General features: G+C 41.2%; 1 protein-coding gene across 1 annotated transcript; it reads right to left on the bottom strand.

The window, feature by feature from the left end:
- Nucleotides 1-305: 305 nt before the first annotated feature.
- On the bottom strand, nucleotides 306-21754 carry kcmf1 (potassium channel modulatory factor 1). The gene is made up of 7 exons (XM_061733278.1): nucleotides 21427-21754; nucleotides 18312-18479; nucleotides 17187-17326; nucleotides 9656-9757; nucleotides 9377-9554; nucleotides 4108-4396; nucleotides 306-911 (listed from the first exon to the last, which is right to left on the bottom strand). The coding sequence occupies exons 1-7, from the start codon at nucleotides 21440-21442 to the stop codon at nucleotides 647-649; spliced, it is 1158 nt and encodes a 385-aa protein (XP_061589262.1). The 5' UTR covers nucleotides 21443-21754; the 3' UTR covers nucleotides 306-646.
- Nucleotides 21755-22067: the final 313 nt, after the last annotated feature.

Genomic DNA, 22067 nt, shown 5'->3' with positions numbered 1-22067 from the left:
ATCAGAATCAGAATTTCTGAACGTCAGCTTTTAAGCTGCTACATTTCCAAAACCGAACCATTTTTGAGGAACTGTTTTAAAACAGTTGAAAGCTTTGGGATACCTTAGAGATTTTAATTAGAGGGTCATCAAAAGTCATGCATGCTGCAAATAACTGCATGCAGTAGTTATGGTAACCCATCCAAGCACTTTTTATTTATTAATAGTCACACACACACACAGCAGCATCATCAGAGGAGGCTGCGCCCCCTTAACTTGAGAATGTGGAGTATTTATATGGAGAGCCGTTTTGTCAGGGAAAAGCAAATATCTGCAACATTTACCTGATAAAGAAAAGAAGTTAGGTGAACTGATTATCAACTCCATATATTTTTTTATATGAGATATATATATATCTATATATCTTTTCTCTCGTTTTCTCGCTCATATCATCCCATTTGCTCTCACTTAGTTTTGTTTACAATGTAACGATGTAATATGGTGACAGGCCTGAAATTACAATCACCAAAAAAAACAACCAAAAAAAAAACAAAGAAAAAAAAGGAGGGAGAAAGGAGGGCAAGGCCAGGGAGAACTGCTGCTGCTGTCTGCTGCCCATTACTGACAGTTGCAGCACAGAGGACACAGTCTGCTTGATGCTCGGACATCAAAGAGGCGGCGAGGGAGGCTCCGTCCCCGAAGAGCTGCTCTCTCTGAGCTGCAGGTTCTCCAACGCCACATCTAAAGGCATGATATCCACACAGCCCATGGCACTGAAGTCGACAAAATCTCGACGCTCTTCCTCATCAGAAGAAGAGCTTCCATCGTGCATCAGCGTAGACAAAAGGATCTCTTGGACAAACAGGCTGTGGTCGGCGCTCTCCCCTTCTAGAAACTGTAGCTCTGCTTCAACCTTTTTAGGTTCGTTTAACCTGAAGGAGAACGATCAACATTAGATCAAGTCAATGTCCACATTAGGCAAGGAAAGGCAAGTTTATTTATATAGCACAATTCAACACAAGGTAATTCAAAGTGCTTTACATTGACATTAAAAGCGGCAAGACATACTGTATTGGCCCGAATATAAGACGGGTTTTTTGCATTGAAATAAGACTGAAAAAGTGGGCGTCGTCTTACATTCGGGGTCTAGACGTTATACCCATTTACAACGCTAGAGGGCGCCAGATATCTTTAAAGCGAATGCTGAACTTAACTCCCCAGGCCAAAGCAAACCCCTGTCACGAAGAAGAAAAATAAAAATAGCGGTAGCACGAAGAAGAAAAATAAAAAATAGCGGTAAGAAAGAAAAAGAGAAGAAAATAAGAGGAGAGATAACAGAAAATGTAGAAACGTAGCGACAATCTGGAGAAAAGTGGGTGGAAGATCAGCAGGTTAACCGGCAGCTGAGGAGAAGTTATGATGCAAACTTCAAGATGATGATTTGAATGAGGCAAAATAAGATGCTTTTTATATATATATATATATATATATATATATATATATATATATATATATATATATATATATATATATTGTAATTATTTTCTGTATAAAAATTGAATTTGGTGTTCAAAAAGTCTTTTTTCAAACTTTAGTCTTGAAAAAGAGGGGGTCGTCTTTTAATCAGGGTCGTCTTATATTCGGGCCAATACGGTAATTAGACAGTAAATAACAAATAAGATTGAAAAAATTAAGAATAAGATGATAAGAAAAGAAGTAAAATAATAAAAAGCACAAGCTGTTAAAAATAAGGGCAGTAGAGTACAGCAGGTAAGTTTAATTTAGGAGTACGCTTGAGTAAACAGTAATGTTTTTAACCCTGATTTGAAGGATCTACAGTTGGAGCAGACCTCAGGTCTACAGGAAGTTTGTTCCACCGGTGAGGAGCAGAATAACTGAACGCTGCCTCACCTTGCTTGGTTCTGGTTCTTGGGAACCACAACAAACCAGATCCTGATGAACCTCAGGGGTCTGGGAGCTTCATAGGAACTAACAGATCAAGTATTTTGGTCCAAGACCATTCAGGTCTTTGTAGACCAGCAGTAAGATTTTAAACTCTATCCTTTGACTCACTGGAAGCCAGTGTAGTGATTTCATGACCGGTGTAATATGGTCCAGTTTCCTGGTGTTTGTAAGGACAGATTTAGTGATAAATAAACTGTTGAAGTTCAGGTCTGAGTCAATAATTACACCCAGATTTCTGGCTTGATTTGTAGCTGTCAATGACATGGAGCAAAGGTGAGCGCTGATCTTTTCCCTTTCATTTTTAGGGCCAAAAATGATCACCTCTGTCTTTTCTGCATTTAGCTGGAGAAAATTCTGGCACATCCACTCATTGATTTGGTGAATACAGTTACTCAATGAGATCAGGGGACTGTAGTCATGTGGTGACACTGAAATATAGAGCTGTGTGTCATCGGCATAAGTACAGGGCAATCTAACAAGTGGAACAGGCTCCTTTCAAGCTGATGTTGTAAGGATGAACATGAAGATGGAGTGATGCCCAGCATCTACCTTCTAACCAAAAAAAAGTCTAATCAGAAACCTCCAGAATCATATTTCTCCAACACATGAAGCTATCCACCAGAATCAAGGTCGACAAGGCAGTACTCTACAGAAAACACCTCACCAATATTAAATGGCCAAAAACCTCTATTTTTTTTTTTTAACAGATCCTCTCACTCAGATAAATGCCCTTTTTCATCAATCACAAAACATTGATTTAATGGTTTAACAATATTAAACAATGCTCATTTAAATGATCAACTCAACTTTCACTAGAGAATCAAAGAAATCTTTTGCAAATTACCTGCTAGTTAAGCGGCTATAACAAGGCTCCTGCTATCATGATCTGCAATCATTTTATTAATCTCTTGTTAGGAATCTCAATACTTCCTATATATAGATTTGTGTTAAATAAAGAAAAAAAAAAAGGGGGGAAATATTCTTGATACCATTAAATTTGATAAACCAACAATTGAAGCCCTTTCCAGAAATACCATGTCTGAAATAACAAGGCATCATATCACAAGAAAGCGCTCAAGTCAGTGACTGGCAAAAGACTCAGAAGCCCCCGTGTGGTCAGACATGGTAGTACTAGATAGAGTGGCTTTAACTACTCCAACTGTTGTCAATTAGATTAGTTCAGGGGTCGGCAACCCGCGGCTCTAGAGCCGCATGCGGCTCTTTAGCGTCGCCCTAGTGGCTCCTGGAGCTTTTTCAAAAATGTTTGACCTTTTTTTTTTCCTTTTTTCCTTATTTTCTTTCCTTTTTTTATCTTTTTCTTAATTTTTTCCTTTTTCCTTTCCTTTTTAATCTCGATCTTTTGACTTTTTTCTCGTAATTTTGACCTTTTTTCCTCAAAATTTTGACTTTTTTTCTCGAAATTTTGACTTTTTTTCTCGACATTTTGACTTTTTTTCTCAAAATTTTGACTTTTTTCTCAACATTTCGACTTTTTTCTCAACATTTCGACTTTTTTCTCAACATTTCGACTTTTCTCGAGATTGTACTTCAGCATTAGACTTTTCATTTTTTGCGGCTCCAGACATATTTGTTTTTTTGTGTTTTTGGTCCAATATGGCTCTTTCAACATTTTGGGTTGCCGACCCCTGGACTAGTTAAAGCCACTCTATGTATCAAAAGTCTGGTGTAGCTATTCCTCTAAAACTGAACAAACATTAAAAAAGGAAAGCTTATGCTATTAGACTGAATAATAGCATAATCCAATGGGCCCTAATCCACTTAATATACTACATACATAACGTGTCATTTATAGAGGTTACTGCAGGTCGCTTCTCTCTCTCTCTCTCTCTCTATACCCATTTCCTGTTCACCTATGCCACTTTTCCACTAGTACCTACTCAGCCCGACTCGGCTCGCCTCCACTCATTTGGCACTTTTCCACCAGGGGTCTAACGTGCCGAGTAGATACTAATTTTTCTACCGAGGTTCTAACCGGCTGAGTCGGGCTGAGTCTGTCGTCGAGTTGAGTAGAGCTGAGTAGGTACTAGTGGAAAAGTGCCATTATTTTCCATAAAGGCCACTAGCGCCGCAAAATCTTTACAAAAAAATGAATAAATATGATTTGAAGACAAACTTAGAGATAATATGATGAGCCTCACTCACCGTGCTAATAGGAACCGGGAGCTGTGGGATGAAGGCGTGGGGTTGCTTTCTGCCCTGGCAGTGGCAGTGGCCAGCGTTGGTGCAGGAATGGAGGTGCTGTTGTTGCTGGGGTTGTTGCTGCGTCTCGTCGTGGGGCGGCCCGTCTCCCCTTGCTGCCGCGCAGCTTGAGCTTGCTGCCGCTCCAGCTGTAGCTGCATCTGGAGCTGCTGGAGCTGGGTGGCCGAAGGTCCTGGAGAGTTTATTTGGCCTCCTGCGGCATGCCGGACGCCGGTCAGCTGGGATAACAATTCTGCAGGAGAAGCAGTCACAGGTTTTAGTGTCGGGCGTTTTTTAATAAATTATGGTTTAAAAAAGTAACACTTTGATGCCACTGTGAAGAAGCAGTTTTAATAATATACCCCCCCCCCAAAAAAAAACCACTGGGTTTGTATGTGTATATGGGTCAATGACAAATAAGGATTTTCAACAGGTCAATTTTAAAATAATGAAAAACAGTATCTATTACAGTAGTTCAAACATTAAGAATGTTGTGTACACATAAATTAATATAAACATTTTAAATTAAGCGATTTCAGAGTTTTTTGTCAAGATGAATTGGCACTAACCTTAAAAAAGTCATATGGTGCAACCATGATTCATATTAAAATAAATTAATTTCCTTAACATCTTTTTTTTTTTTTTTTTTTTTTTACAAGTTTTCAGTATTATACAAAAATGGTTGTTTTTTTAATGGTCGCGCCACATGATATTTCATAAAATGGACATTATCAGTCAAACTTTGTTTGTATATTATGATGGAAATATAAATACAAATGTGTTGCAATCTTACACACTACAAGACATTTCAGAAATCATGCCAGATAGGTCAGAAGATTGATTTAAAAACATTTAGAGTGATTTCAAATAAGTTTTCAAAACAAGAGTCATGGTCGGAAGGTCGCACCACATGACATTTTGATGCTTAAAACAACAGCAAAATCCCAAATAACTAGTATTTCTTTGTAAAATTCAAGTGAGTCCATATGTGGGACAGGTAGGTCATATATCTGGTATTTTCTTGTGCATTTAAACCTTTTTTGAATTGAAAAAAAAAAAATCAGTTTTTCAGAAAATATAGGCGTCACGTCATTGACCCACAGTAAAAAAAAAAGTAAATTACAGTGACTTCTCTCTTTAGTTGGGTACACTACAAAATGACATTCAACTTTTTTTTTCTTTTATGTTTCTTTCTTTTTTAGCCCAGCTGAGAAGGACTGAGGTTGGAGCGCTTCTTTTTTTTATTAAAGCTTTTGTATTTTTTTCTTTTTAAATTAAAACTTTTGTGTTTCTTGTTAAAGCTATAATACCTTTGTATTTTCAATCAACATCCCACTCCACATGTACTTTGTCATGGGTGTGAATGGTGGACTGTGCGGCGCGGCCCTGGCCGTGTGTATTGATATTATGTCTAATTTGTATCGTTTCTGTATATTGTGTTGGTATCCGCCCTAAAGGTTGCAACGTTTAGGAAACGTTTAATGTAACCAGAAACGAACCTTCCCGCAACCAGAAACTACAGTTCCCAGAATATTAAACCAAATAGACCTGCGTAACCATATCCTAACGTTCATGGAACCAAAAAACTAACATTCACCTCCCACCTGTGCAGCTACCAGAGGCTACCAGCGTAAGTTAAAACACGCCTAAACACAGGTGCAGCCAATCAATGTCCACTTCACTCAAGCACAAACAGATTTCAAAATAAAGGCAACTCGCAAACAGAAAAAGTAAAGTTTGTGTAATGACATTTTTTCCTATTTCCAAAAGGTTTCCCTATTTCCAAAGCTTTTGTCATTCCTTCACAGGCGGGGCAGGAGTGAACCAACGCAGACCCAAATGACTCATTTCCATGCAATGACAACTGCAGTGTGTGGCAGGGTGGAGGAGCTGCAGCCACTCAGGCTGACGGGACACAGGTGTGGCCCGTCAGCCTCTCCACCCTGCCAGTCTTATAAGGGAGGGGAAGCTGCTGCTGATACTGGTGGTCTGCTGCTGTGGTCGTGGTGCTTGTGCACGTGTGTCCTGGGTGTGAGGTTCCGGTGCATTAAATAAAGGGTTCTGCACCAAACTCCGTGTCCTCTCTATCCTGTCGGTCGGGCCCCGTAGCACTCGCCGTGCTACACAGATAGTTGGGGGTTTATTGAAGAAAATGTTAACGTACCAGATTTCTGTTGCAGGTGCAGAACTGTCCTGTTTGGTCTGGTGAGAACTGTTTGCCCTCCCCTTCCTGTCACCTATGACCTCTAATATATGCTGAACTCTAATCACAACACCCTAGTGTCCAAATGATGTAACCACAACCCAATGATTCAATTAAATAAACTGCCAACAATAAACATAAACGGCTCCTACAGTTAGAGATAAAAAAAATAGATTAAGCGATTAAAAAACAATAATAATAAAAAAACAACGAGACTTCAAAATCAAGTTTATATTTTCAAAGAAAGATGGGAAAAATGGGTGAGGTACACAACAAACAATAGCCCTAATGACCCATAACATGATTTTTGTGTATGTTTTGTCTCCGAATATGTCTACACTTCTGTCCATGTAGTGTATATAGGGTATCCTCTGAATGAAATCTTATATGTATTGACGAAGGGTATATATATATGTATAATGTTTTTAATTGTTTGATTTTTTTTTTTTATTGTGTGAGTGTTTTGTTGTTTGCTGCTTTGTTGTTGTCCTTTCATTTTCTAAAAAAAAAAAAAAAAAAAAAAAAAAAAAACTGCAACATAAACGGCTCCTACAGTTAGAGATTAAAAAATAGATTAAGCAACCTACACTTATGCAACATAACCATTTACATATAATATTACCTCCAACGATTGGATCATGGACAAATTAAAGTTCCTTACCTAGAATGTACGTGGAGCTGGCACTAGAGATAAGAGACTAAAACTTTCAAAATCAAATAAAAACCCTGCAGGCAGACATTGTCTTATTACAGGAGACACATTTAGTTAAAGAATCAATAGATGCACTTAACACGGCACAATTCCCCCATGTGTTCTCAGCCTGTTACAACTCCAGACAAAGAGGGGGAGCGATTCTCATTAATAAATTTGACTGAAAAAACAACGCAATACCTGCAATTAATGCGCTAATTTGAAACCCCTATTTATATTATGTGGATAAATTACTGTCTGCACACCATGTTAACCAATTTCTCTTTTACATGGTTCGGAAAAGATTACGCTGCAAAAGTAGAAAGATCAACCCTTGTGTGTTCCAGTGGGATTCGTAAGTGACCTTTGCAGGAGCAGAAATACTGAAAGACTGAAAGAAGAAGCAGGTTTCTTCACATGTGAAAGCAACTTCAGTCACATGACTGCTTCACCTGCTGAAAGGTGGCTTTCCAATAAACCCACGACTTTTCAGAAGTTTTAGTCAAATGTCACTCGAGATTGCCTTTTGCACATTATTTTGAAAGCCACAGAATGAAGTGATTCAGAAAAATGTCAAGTATTACTTCAGGACATGCTATTTATATCTAATGAAATATGAACTGACATCTGATGAAATATTACTAAAACAAAAAAAGGTATTTGAGAAGCCAAGCACATCTGGGGCTTCATGTACAAAGAGCTCAGCGTGCATAAAACGTGCGTACGCCACTTTCTACGGTCACAGTCGGATGTACAAAAAGTTGCGGTCCCTCACGGACACATCAAGTCTGGCGTACGCACTTTTCTGAGGTTTTGTCCGTTGGCACACGACAGTCCCCACATCACCAGATAAGTTACACAAGAGTGGAACTGCAACAATCTCACAATCAACCACATGAACATATAAAATGTAGGAACCTGTCAATCACAACGATGGAACCTGTCAATCACAACCGTGGAACCTGTCAATCACAACCGTGGAACCTGTCAATCACAACCGTGGAACCTGTCAATCACAACCATGGAACCTGTCAATCACAACCATGGAACCTGTCAATCAACCGTGGAACCTGTCAATCACAACCGTGGAACCTGTCAATCACAACCGTGGAACCTGTCAATCACAACCGTGGAACCTGTCAATCACAACCGTGGAACCTGTCAATCACCAATCACAACCATGGAACCTGTCAATCACAACCATGGAACCTGTCAATCTCAACGGCAGCCTTAGCTCCGTTAGAGGAACCTGCTGATGCAGGATCAGGAGGGAGACAGTATTCAGGGACACACTGATCTGCTGGTCCAGGATCTGGATCATCAGCTGGTTTAGGTCACCAAGAAGGTCAGACATCTCTCAGTCGCCATGACGACCGTATGGGACGACTACTCGAGATAAAAGCCAGATCCTTAAAATATCCCATAACTGTGTCTGAACAGACAAACATTAAAGAACCGGTTCACTAAAGTTCTTTTAAAATAAAACTAACATGTCACTGAAAGGTTGGTACGAACTGATGTGACTCATATGAATATATATTAATATATGAATAGTTTTAATTGAATGTTTAGGCAACTTTCAGAGTCTGATATCGAGTCGGCTGCAGGTGCTGCAGGACTCCAGAAAGTGTTTCTCCGGTGATGGAGGCCGGGACACAGACCGGTCTCCCCTCCTGCGGATGCAACACTCTGAGTTACAGCAACTCGTTCTTTATTTCTCATGTTTTCACCCCGATAATCAGGTTGGAACATGCTGTCGGCTCAGGTGGTTACGCAGGTTTGTCGTGTTGCTACAGTAAATCAGAACCGCCTGGCAAAGTTTGCACAACACCTTACTCTTGTTGCTTTCCTGTGTTCCAGGTTTACACCGGAATACAAAATGAAGCCACACATCTGCTTTTAAGTTTAAAAGGTGCTGGCTTAACGGTGCTGCTACTCACTCAGTTCGCCATATTGTTATAGTTTGGTCTAGTGGGGCCCCATCCGTAGAGCGTGAATCACACAAAGGTGTGGCCTACAGCAGCCCCCACTGGCCATGGGGTTGAATCGATTCAGAAGTTTGCTGAATCAATATTGAATTGCAGGGAAAATGATTGCGATACATTGCTGAATTTGTATTTTTACCCACCCCTAGTGGCGATAATCATTTAATGTCCTTTTTGTATACCAAGACTTTGGACGAGCATGACGGAAAGATAAACATGTCATCAGGGGGAAAAAAATACTTTTAATTTTGATGTTAGTTCAGTTTTTAGCCAGCCTATTCTGCTAGAAGGGGATCCAACTCTCCTCTCCTGGTTCTGATAGTTTAACATTCTTGGTATAACCATGAATCTCACCTGCAATTGGGTCCATTGCTTCTCTGTTACTGGGGCCGTAAGTGGAGTTCTGTGAAGAGGCTGTAAGTCCCCCTGTGGAGCTGCTAGTAAAGTGCATATTTCGTCGTGCTCTGGGGCCGCCCAGTCCTCTTCCAGGGTGGAACATCCTGCGTACATGCCGGACGCTGCTGGACTCGTCGTAAATGGAAACTGTTAAGGTTAAACTCCACATATCCACATATTTTAAATCAATAAATTCAAACACTTGCATACAAGACTGCATGGATGCCAAAAGGATATTAAATCTCTTTGTGGTCTGTGTTCTAGAGCGAGGTGAGCTGTAAAGTCATCTGTGACGTGGTTAGGCTCACCTCCTGGCAAGGCAGCACATATTGGACAGATCTGAAACAAGAAGGTGTGAGAGGCGTCTGTCTGAGACGAAAGAGCAAATGACTTTATGAAATATAATAACCGGCTGCATGTTTACAGAAACCTACTCTCTAAACAGAAAGAGAAAAAAAACAAAAGTTCAAACCACATTATAAAGTAAAAAAAAAAAAAAGAAAAAGGACAGTCCACCCCCAAGTGGACTTTATCTGACTGATAAAATTTAGAGAACAGAAAAGGCGAAAGTGATTTCCAACCCTCAACTTTAGCGATGACTGGATGTTGACAGTCCTGTAATTTAGGATTACTGTTTGAAACACATTTAAAAGTACATTATTACAAAAGCAGCATAACGTGGAGCACAGTTTTAACTAATGTCAAACCAGTGTTGTGCAAGTTCATACTTCTCATGAACTAGTTCAAAGTTCAGTTCACATAGTTTAAAAATGAACTGTTCACGTTCATAGTTCACCATTTTCATTTTGAACTAGTTCAAATTCAGTTCATTTCAATATTTTTAGGTGAGAAGTACGAATGAAAAGTCCCCCTATCCTAAAACTGTTCACCGTATACCAGTGGTCTTCAACCCTGTCCTGCATGTTTTAGATATTTCCCCTCAGAACCCTGATATAAATGACTGTCATTAACAGACTTGTGCAGACCTGGATGACAAGCTGATGACGGCCATTAATAGAATCACGTGTGAGGATGCAAGGAAACATGTAAAACATGCAGGACAGGGTTGGAGACCCCTGCTGAATACAATCATGTATTGTCCTAGTGGCGTTTCAACTTTATTCAGAGGCTGTAAATCTCCAACATTGTAGTGCATTATCAGTGTTTCTACCTGTTACTGGGAGATCAGACCTCTTGGTCTTTCTGGGAACTTTTTTGATTGTTAAGGACTCGGAGATATTTCCTCACACTGGACTGATGCTTTAACTCCACATGACGTTTCAAATTTGAAGTTGACGAGGCAGACGCTCGGACTTGCTTTCTCAGCGCAGGTGGACATAATTTGCACAGAAAGGTTAGTTTCCTACCGTCAGACTCTTTGGGAGACGATGTGTAAAATTCCCGCAGACAATGATAAGCGGATCATCATCTGACGGCTCGCTGACGCTGCGTCTGCAACGTCTCTCTTCACCTGTCAAGGCTGATTTATGGTTCCGCGTTAAATTGACGCCGAAGACTACGGCGTAAGGCACGCGGCGACGCGAACCATACGGTCCGCACGCCGCGTACCCTACGCCGTAGGTCCGCGTTGGTGTAACGCGGAACCATAAATCAGCCTACATTCGTAAAGACTGCAACGGGCTCGTTGAGCATTTTAAATGTGTGCGCCGCCCGCTGGTGAATTAAGAAGGATTATTCCGTAATAATTGGACCTAAACAGTGAAGCTGCAACTCACATAATCTGAACAGTTCAAATTCCAGTTCATGATCTGCAGAATGAACAAGTTCACGTTCAAGTTCTTTATGTGTAAATATGTTGCGTTCAGTTCAACGTTCTCACAGAAATTAACGTGTTCAATGAACGCGTTCATTTGAACGCGTTCATGCACAACACTGTGTGAAACTGAGACTTATTGGTGACGTACATAGCAGGAAATCTATTAGAGTGGTCTCAGTTATGGAGCCACAAACAAAAACTAAATGACTGCCTAAAAAACAGTTAATAAAAAAAACAGAAACCCTAAGTCCAGAACAAAGAACCCAAAAGGGGTAAAAACCAATCATTGGATTATAAACGAGGGACGAAAGCACATAAGTTGTCACGACAGCGTCGGCGCTACGCTGCTGCCAGTTCCTCACACCACTCGAGATGAACAATCATTCAAAACATTCCCATTTCATTTTGTTTTATTTTTTTCCCCTATTCTCCATCTATAAATCCATTTTCTTCTACTTAAGCAGGGGAAAAATACACCTCCCTCTTCCACACAGATGCAGGTTTTCCAAGGTCGGCTGAGAGATATTGTTTTTCCAGTCAGCACCAACACCTCCTCCCTGAGGCAAATGCCTGAAAAACTAACCTGGGCAGCATCTGGAAGGCATCTTGACCAGATGTCTGAACCACTTAAACTGGTTCCTTTCAATTCAAAGTAGCAGCTACTCTACTCCGACCCCCTCTCTGATTAACCAAAGTCCTCAAACAGTCCTCTAGAATAAAACCTAGACACCTTTCGAAGGAGGCTGATTTTAGTTTTCTTTATTTTCAATCTCATTCTTTCAGTCAATACTTACAGTTCATGACCATAGGTGTGGGTTGGAAAATAGATATTTTGTTAAGTCAGCAAGTTTGCATTTTGTGGCTTCACTAAGATAAAACAGTACAAGACTTGCATCACTCTCTCAACATGTCCATCTACCACTACCAAACAGAAAACCTGAAGATTCTCCATCTGGGGCACCAACTCATTCCTAACCTGAAAAAGGCAACCAAACCTTTTCTGTTTGATAACTGTATGCTCAGATCAGGCGGTACCAGTTCTAATTCAAGCACATCATCTCCAAAATCCAAAGTAACACAATCCAGAGCCGACTGAATTTGAAACCCAACACTCCTGTTGCACTCAGGAAAAGGGCTGGGAATCGATTAAATGTCAAAAATCGATTAGATTCCGAATCGATTATCAAGATTTGATTCGATCTGATATCAATTTGGGTTAGTGTTATTAAAAATGTTTTTTGAGCTGTGGCCTGAATTATATGACTGTAGTTAAGCAACATATTAGGGATGGGCGATATGACCTCAAATCAATAAAGATAAATTGGGCAGTTTTACCTCGATAACGATAAATGTACGACAACCCTTAAAGGAGCATGAGGCAGGATTGAGGCAGGATTTATGAAAAAAAAATTCGTATATGTTTTAAGTTTTCTAGTAATAATGTCAGATGAAGCGTTCCAAATCAAAAAGAATGAGCCCTCTAGTGTATCTCTCCGTTGCCTTGAACAGACTGTGTGCTGCAAAATGTGCTGCAATTCGGAGGCCGAATTTCCTGCGCTGGGCTGCGGATGTGACGTCACATGACGCTGCATGCGCGTTCTCCCGTGCCGGCTTCGCTGTTGGCTGCAGTACCCCCGACAGCCATCGTGGCGAAGGGTGGCGCTAGAGAGTCTCATTTCTTAAAAGGAGCCTCATGCTCCTTTAAAACGACACTACGTAACTTTTCCACCTTAATATAATATTTCCAGAGTCATTGTGATGGTACATCAACTTCCAACAGGTTTAATGACACCTCTGTCATGGTCTGAGGGGGTTTTTATCACCTTCACTGGCACTATGTAACTTGGAGGAGCATGGTAGGAACCCTTCCACACTACTGGTAAAGCACTACCGCTTTTGTCCAAAGGAGACGCCAAACTCAACAAAAGCTGAAAGTTACGTTGTGCTGCTTTAACCGGCACCAAAAAATGTCTATTTTCAGATTGGCTGATTGGAGTCAAATGTCTCACTATAGGATGCACGCACCAATGCAGGCCTCGGAAGCATTAATCTCATTACGCCAATCCTGATTGGCTGGTGAAACGTGCCACCGCAGGTAGCACCACCTACCTTACATATCCCGTGCGGACGACACCATGTTATTCAAGATAAGCACCTCTTCGCACTCGCACAAGAAAGAAGGGTTGTCTGGTGAGACATCTTACTCATGTTACTCAGAGAACCGGGGTTATGTAAATAACCTAAAATTCTCTTTCATAATATTTCGCTTGATGTCTCACTATGGGATATGGTTGCTACCGTATTGCCAGACAAGCTTATCCAGCATCTACCAACCCACAGGGAAAAATACTCTGTTCCAATCAGGACAGCAAAACTGCACGTGCCAGGCACGGAGCGGAGACGTCCAGCATATAGAAACGGACAAAAGTGAGAGGCGAGGACCAACTCACCGCAGCAGAGATGTCCTGAACAGAAACTTCCCTGAATAAGGCCCAGGACCAGGCTCGGAGTCGAGTGCGCACGCAAGCCCACAGGTGGCTGCAAACCCTGACTCGTATAAGCCAAAGCAATCGCCTCCACCACCCAGTGGGAAAGGTGGTGCTTTGTGACAGGTTTCCCCGTATGAGGATTAGCCCAGGAGACAAACAGCTGATCGCAAGCTGGTGTGCAGGCGGGGTTGAGGCAGTTAGCTGGTGTGCCAACTGGGAAAAGTCAAGAATTAACTGGTGTGCTAACACTCTGTACTCGAGCAGCCGTGGTGATGCATCGAGGACAGTGCTAACCAAGCCGTGGAGGGCGAGGAAAGCACAAAATTCGATCTGGTGTGACCGACGAAGCAAATAAACACCCAAGGCTAGTTAGCGCCCGGCGACAGAAGCTAAATAAGATCTTTTTGTGGACAGTTCAGCCAACAAGCCCAGGACACAAGATATTCTCCGAGTGAGAAGAGGTGTTTGAAGGACGTGGTGTCGTCCGCCCAGGATATTTAAGGTAGGTGGTACTAACTTCGGCGGACACGTTTCACCAGCCAATCAGGATTGGTGCGATGAGATTAATGCTTCTGAGGTCTGCAGTGGGGCGTGCATCCTGAAGTGCAGGGGTGGGCATTCCTAGGTCCTCGAGAGCCAGTATCCTACAGGTTTTAGACGTTTCCCTGCTTCATTGCACCATGATACAAGTGACTGTGTCGTTAACAGAATTGTCCAGGCCTTGATGAAAAGCTGATGACGATGATTGATTAGAATCAGGTGTGTTAAAGCAGAGAAACATCCAAAAAATGCAGGACACCAGCCCCCGAGGACCAGGAATGTCCTTCCTTGCTATAGTGAGACATCGAGCTAAATATTATGAAAGAGAACCCACAGAGACACACCCCCCCCCACACACAGCTCTAGTCTCACACACACACACACACACACGTAGATCCACCAAAGTCCGCGCATGCAAAACGGTATCGGATAAGTGAATTTTGGAGCTGATTACGCGCCGGATGAAGCTGCGGTTTCTGTCCAGTCGCTCCGGATTTGCCCAATGGTGGAGGTGAAGTCAACTTCATTGACGGTAAAGATGCTTCCCATGAGATATAAGAATATATTCATGAAATATTTGTTTTTGAGCTGGAGAAAAATGCAGGAAAATATAGAACTGAAGAAAGATTGCGCCAACTACAAATCATTATTACATTTTTATACTGAACACTTCTAACATTGTGTTATTTCCTCTGTTCGCAGTGTTTTGATGATGGGAAGGAGGAGGAACTTGAGGTCTTCTGGTCTTCTTAGGCATCCTACCACTAGACTTGTAGTTCTCGAGACTGGTCTTGGTCTCAAGACCGGTCTCGAGATCACTATTTTGTGGTCTTGGTCTTGTCTCGGGTCTCCCGGTCTCCCCATGTGTCGGACTCGGATAATAGAGATGCCGTTGCTCAGACCAAGGTGACAGAATCACCAGTTGTTCCTCTTTTTAATGTACAGTTTTATAAACTATTTGCATTTGATTTAATGTTTTGGTGCATCTGCATGTCTGTATTTAATTAGGGCCCGAGCACTTACAGTGCGAAGGCCCTATTGTATCTGTAGGAATTTTTTTTTTCTTTATTCTTATTCTTTATTCTGACGAAAGGACAGCCTTTTTTTCCCCCTAAACGTGCCCCAAAAGTCACCAAATTTTGCACGCAAGCCAGGCCTGGCGAAAAATTTGATATTTAATGGTTTGCATTAATGGGCGTGGCAAAATGGCTCAACAGCGCCCCCTAGACAACTTTCTGCCTCTAGCGACGCTAGACGCCAAAAAGCGCGCCCACCCTTCATCTGATTGGTTCAGACAGAAAAAACTACACACCTGTATCATGTCACAACTGAAAGAAAAGTCTCTTGGCACCATGGCCGAAACCGAACAGGAAGTCGGCCATTTTGAATTAATTGTGTCATTTTGGCGAAATTTATGCCATTTATGCCAAATTTATGCCATTTCTTCAGCCGCTTCAGAGCCCGAACCGTAACCAGGTGTGTAATACATCAAAATGTGCGTCTCCATCCTGCGACAACGCGCATTACTTTTCTCAGTCAAAAGTGTTACCGTGGCGACGCCCCCTAGAATACTTTTCTCTGCCATAACTTTTGAATGGTTTGACATAGGAAGCCATGGGTGGTGTCATTTCTGATATGCTTATGGGGGGCGGTGGCCATGAGTGCGAGGGCCCGTTCATCGCTGCTTGCAGCTTTAATTATAGTATTGTGTTTATAACGGCCTTGTTTGAATAAATATATGAATAATATTTGCATATCGTTGTGATTGATTAAGCATCAGGTCTATGCCATTTCAGTGATTCCCAGGTGAGTCTCGGTTTAGGCGGTCTTGACTACAAGTCCACTCGGGTAGGCAGAGGGAGGGAAAGTGTCAGCCTCCAGCAAACAAGCACTCCAGGACAGACACTCAGGTGACCACATGTCCTGCCCAAAGAAGTCCAGGTGTGCAGCCACCACCTTCAGACTTTGTGGACAGTCCATCTCATCTGAACTGTTTAGCACTGGACCAGGCTGTGATCAAAAATATTGTGTGCCAACACAAATGAAAATGCAGCAAAAAATATTGCTGCAAGCCAAATATTCAAATCGACTTATGTCACACCCTGTGACCCTGCACAAAGTTCAGCTTTTCAGATGTCAATGCAACCACCAGACAATGATACTGCAGTAACACCACTTGTGCTGGCCAATGAAACTGGACGTAGGATGGGATGCAAACCCCTCAGCTATGTACGAAGCTGTAAGAAATTCCATTGGTAATTTATTGGTATGATTAAAGCACTGCCGTATTGCTCCTGCCTGAGTGAAAGGGTTTTCTAAAAACTTGACAGAAGTGAGATGTTCAACTAAAACCTTAATTTCTCAACCTTCAGAGAAATTTAAACAAATTAATTTGGCAAATTAAATAGTTGACCTTTGTTTTAAAAGACTGACTGTATTTATCCTGAAAACAACAACCACAGACATGAACAATGGAGGATATGCAAGTGCTTTTAAAGGTCTAAAAGGGAGCTATAAGAATAATTTTAATTTGAGTTTCACGGATTAATGGACCAAGTGATGTACTACTGCATCAACAGCACAGTTTAAGACATTATTTTTTTAGTTGGCCATGCCGGGTCTGGTGTGCATCAAATAATACTATCTGGCTCTGTTCTATTGTTTTTCTTTATTACAGTCAAGTGTCAGACAGATTAGCTTTGAGACTGCTAACCTGGTATCAGCAGTGCAGGCAGCAGTCTAAACATCACTTTACTCACCAGTGGACAGAGCTCGTAAAAATCATTCTGTGTCAATAGGTAATATATTACCTTTACCTGTGTTATTTCCCTTTAGTAAACACCATGGTGTTTGTTTCAGGTGTGAAGGGCAATCAGCAATTCCACAGTGAATATACTGCACGTCAGTGCAAAAAAACAGTTAACTAAGACGTAACAGAGATATAAATGTGCAGTTTACTCACCACTTCTGTGGAGGCGTCTGAATGCTCACAGGTGACATGGTCTTGTAGGGCTGCGTCTGTGAAGCCCATCTTGCCACAGTAAGGACATGTGAACGACTGGGGTTGGCCTACTGAAAGAGTATCTCCTCCATAATACAAGTCTGTAAGAAAAGCCAACTATTATCAGCGGTCGGTAAAATGTTTCTTTATACATAAAATTATATCAAATACGATGGATGATATAATCACACAGTAAAGTACTTCCAATAGGGTTGCCACCCGTCCCGTAAAATACGGAATTGTCCTTTATTTGAGAAAAAAATGTTGCGTCCCGTATTGAACTAATACGGGACACGATTTGTACCGTATTTTCATTAACTTTTACACCATATTCTAGTTGAATTATTGAAATAAATTAACTTTTACACCATATTCTAGTTGAATTATTGAAATAAATTAACTTTTACACCATATTCTAGTTGAATTATTGAAATAAATGAACTTTTACACCATATTCTAGTTGAATTATTGAAATAAATGAACCTTTACAGCATATTCTAGTTGAATTATTGAAATAAATGAACCTTTACACCATATTCTAGTTGAATTATTGAAATAAATGAACCTGTACACCATATTCTAGTTGAATTATTGAAATAAATTAACTTTTACACCATAGTCTAGTTGAATTATTGAAATAAATTAACCTTTACACCATATTCTAGTTGAATTATTGAAATAAATTAACTTTTACACCATATTCTAGTTGAATTATTGAAATAAATTAACTTTTACACCATATTCTTCACCTGTATCTATATTATACATCTTGGCTGATGTGGACATACGTAGCATAGGAGGATATTTCAGCTGCTATGGTTGTCTGTCTGTACAGTCATGCAAGTTCAAAGCTATTAAAGAACTTTAAACTTTAAATCAAAGCATTTAGTTTTTTCATATAAAATAAATACATTTTTATGCAGTTTAGAAGTTTTGGGGCTTTTTTTTGGCTCCTGCGCTGCTGAAATCAGGACGTCCCTTATTTCTATTTCTGAAAGGTGGCAACCCTAACTTCCAATTTGATCAATCTGAATATGACCACTTTAGCATTCATGTTTGTGTCAATGCTGTCAGCCAGGTTCTTACCATAGTCTACCCTGGTTAATATACACTGCATCGGGTGCTCTATGCTGTGTCGTGTTGTTGTAGCTCCACTCTCGTAGCACGATGCACACAGGTCGTAGTCGTAGCAAATTAAACACTTGAACCGTCTTCCTCTAAAGTTACCTTTCAAACATGCATCACAGCTCACACCTGCAGAAAAAAAAAAACAAACAGGTTAAATCAAACTTGGAGACAAGTGAGTTAAGCTACAAATTCCCTACAACTGCGTATCTAAGATGCAATGTGATCTCTCTGAATGTCCGTGTCACCTACATGAGCATGTGTTTTGGAGTTACACTGTGCCACAAGTGCCAGCTATGAAGATCCCTGGCGCTCCACTCACTTCACAAGCAACTCAAGAGGCGTGACAAAAACATATGAGAGGTGTTTTCATCACAGTTTTCTTTATTCATTTATAGATTGGTACACACGCATCTTCAAGCTGCATGTTGCAATGGCAAGCCGTTTGAGTATTTATTCCATGTCCTTGATATCAGACCTAAATGTTATTTACTAGTTTGCACTTTGATCATACTAGTTGAACATTTTTTGCACTAGTTCAGCATTTTGTTGTACTAGTATAACAAAAGGTTGCACTAGTCACACTTGTCAAGCAACTAGTAACACTTTTATCCAACTGGTTTGAGCAGAGGCTGTACTAGCAAAGCCATACCTCCTACTAACTAGTAGCATCAAAGTCCAAGGTAGTCATCATTTTAACACACTAGTAGGCCTCTGGGCCAAATTAGTTAACTAGTACAGTATACAAGTTAACTAGTGAGGTTAAACAATTACCTAGTTGACTATTTAGTGACAAAATATCAACTAGACAAGTTAGAATCTTTCTTATATATAAATAAAGGTTTGGAGCTGCTTTTACATTCACTGATTCCTGGTGCTGTGTTGATGTTCTAAAATCCTACGCTGTTGAGCGGACATTAAAGTACAGTGGAACTCACGCAGAAGTTGTCCCCCATGTATATCCTACTCACGACCCGAAAAAGGTTTAATTTAATACGGTAAGGCTTAACTCTACACCAGACTTAAAAGTTCAGAGCTCAAATCACTGCAAGAGTCCCGTGATTGGGACCGCAAAACGGTACTACTTTCTTCTGAGCGTAGTAAGATTTTGGTCCGCGGGTCGAGTCGCGGTCGGCACGCGTGGTCAGATGCGCGGTCGGATGCGCGTTACTAGTCAACACAATAGATTAATATTAATAACCCAATATCGCGATAAACTTTGTCACCTCCACAACACATATTGTGACGTTTTTGTATCGCGTAATTTTGTGGCACGATATACTGTTACACCCCTAATATAAACAGTGTATGGTGTATATAAGTAGTGTATATAATGTGTACAAATGTTGTTTTATTTTTTTTAACAATAAAGTTGCCATTTGTGAAATTCAGTGTTGTGATTTCTTTACAGTTAACATTAATAATTTGTCTTGTAACATAAGAAATGAAATGATGAGGAATCAAAGTAAAGAACTGTGGTGTACCTGTTTAGAATTCAATTAAATCTTCCTGTGTGAATTAGTGTGAAGACGAGGTGACCCGGTCCCCCCTTCAGGGAACTAAAGGCTGATTTATGGTTCCGCGTTACACCAACGCAGAGCCTACGGCGTAGGGTACGCGTCGATTTAACGCAGCCGTAATTCAGGCTTTAAGATCCCAGAGAGTCGTTTACACCGTGTCATAACTGCATGCAAGCGTCCGACTATCGCATCGAGCTACATGACATCGGACGCTCTCTGTCCACACTGAAACCGTTAAACTTGCGGCCAGTTAGGACAGTCCAATAGAAAATAAAGAAATGGAATTGATTTTGTCGCTGACGCTTGCATCACATGGGACACGGTTTAATAGTGTCTCATGCTGCTCTTCTGGCCAGAGCGAGGCTTTGTGCCCTGCCCTGCTACACGTCATTCAGGCAGCCAATCAGCATAGAGCCTCATTATCATAGCCTCCCCGCCCACTCAGAATCCCTCACAGAAAAGCAGGTTAGAACCAGTAAAAATAAAAGACATGACCCAGACGCTGAATTTCTGATGTATGTAGAAAAAACAATCAAAAGCTTATTTTTAAGACATTCATGGCCTGTTTAAAATAGACATTAAATGCCATAATAGGTCACCTTTAAAGGGACAACCTGGACCTTATTTCTGGCATTTTTTATGGTCGTATACTCACCCAGGCAAGTTTGGTGTCATTTGGAGTCCTTCGGAAGATATTAGGGTTTTTTTTTGCGAGCCGCTTCTCCATATAATCCACTGATTTTGGTCAAACCACTTGTGATGTGTTCACGGTCATCTACACTATATTTCAGTAATTATTATTAAAAAAAAAATCATATATATGGGCTGATCACAAGTGGTTTGAAAACAATTGGTGTTATGTATCATAAGTTTTATGGGTGTTGAATTCATTAAACCTCATTAAATCAGCCCATAATATGATTTTATAATAATTACTCTCTTGTGATATATAGTCTGGATGACCATGAACACATCACAAGCAATATGACCAAAATCAGTGGTATGTATCACAAGTTTTATGGGTGTTGAATTCATTAAACCACATTAAATCAGCCCATAATATGATTTTTAAATCAGCCCATATATATGATTTTTTAATAATTACTGTTTTGTGATATATAGTCTAGATGACCATGAACACATCACAAGTGGTTTGACCAAAATCAGTGGTTTGTATCACAAGTTTTATGGGTGTTGAATTCATAATATCCAATATCAAACCAATTCAACCGGGGTCTCATAATGGCACACGGTAAACTAGTGCATGTAAGCCAGAATAAGTGTCATGAAGTCATAACTACTGAGGCTAGGTTAGCAGCTAGGTTAGCAGCTAGGTTAGCAGCTAGGCTAACACGGCGCCTAGCAACGGTGTTGCTAAGCGACACTAGCTGCTCGCGTCTGCTGCCGCCCCGCCGAAGTGCAGCGAGACGCTGCACTTCGGCGGGGCGGCAGCAGCCGCGAGCAGCCGGGGGGGGTGAGACTGAGAGACGGACCCGAGCCGGACCTGACTGTGTTGCAGCACCAGCCGCCATGGCGGGCGCCGAGAGCCGACTCACCCTCATGTCGGGACATCCTGCGGGCGGGCGGAGGCTCGACCCCGTCCTCGGGCTCCCCAGCTCGCTCCAGGTGGGGAGGTTTGGGGGGGTATAACGGTGCAGGTGAGTCCACACCTGGAGAAACAACCTCTCGGGCGGGCAGGATGGTGGATCCCCGGCGGCTCGCTCGGGTTGGCTCTGCTTCCCCTCCCGAGGAGGTGTCACTTATGGCTGATCTTTTCTCGGGGCGGGACACCAGGTGGCGCGGTTTTGTTTGCAGCCACTCGGGCAGGATCCATTTTTTTTCTTCTTCTTTTTTTAATTCGTGTCAAAGGTTCATTATAAGACAAACATGGCTGTATTGGAACTGATATAACTTGCGTTTGCAGTAGCATTTTCAGGCCTGTAGAGGGCATAGTTTGCTTATTTATCTGTTTCGGGATTTTCCCAGAGTCCGTTAAATTCGTTAATATTATAGATCCATGGTTAAGTTACGTGAAGTGAGGTAACCGGAAGTGTTTTCTTCTCCTCCACAATAAGAGAAACGCACAGACAGCTTTCAGATGCTCACTTTTCTCCAACTGATTGTTTTAACCCTCGAAGTGGCAATATAAGTGAGTACATTTGTAATTGTTAGAGTGCAAGTGTAAACTGTTCTGTTT

This window comes from Cololabis saira, chromosome 11 (genome assembly GCF_033807715.1).
Source record: "Cololabis saira isolate AMF1-May2022 chromosome 11, fColSai1.1, whole genome shotgun sequence".
Classification (NCBI taxonomy): Eukaryota; Metazoa; Chordata; class Actinopteri; order Beloniformes; family Belonidae; genus Cololabis; species Cololabis saira.
Note: the sequence above shows the minus strand (reverse complement) of the source record. Positions and strands in the feature narration are given on the sequence as shown.

Coding starts and splice junctions, on each gene's coding strand:
- kcmf1 (XM_061733278.1), bottom strand. Junction 17,327..18,311: donor ATTAACCAGGGTAGACTATG/GTAAGAACCTGG, acceptor CTTTTCTTACAG/ACTTGTATTATGGAGGAGAT. Junction 912..4,107: donor TCCCGGTTCCTATTAGCACG/GTGAGTGAGGCT, acceptor GTTCTCCTTCAG/GTTAAACGAACCTAAAAAGG.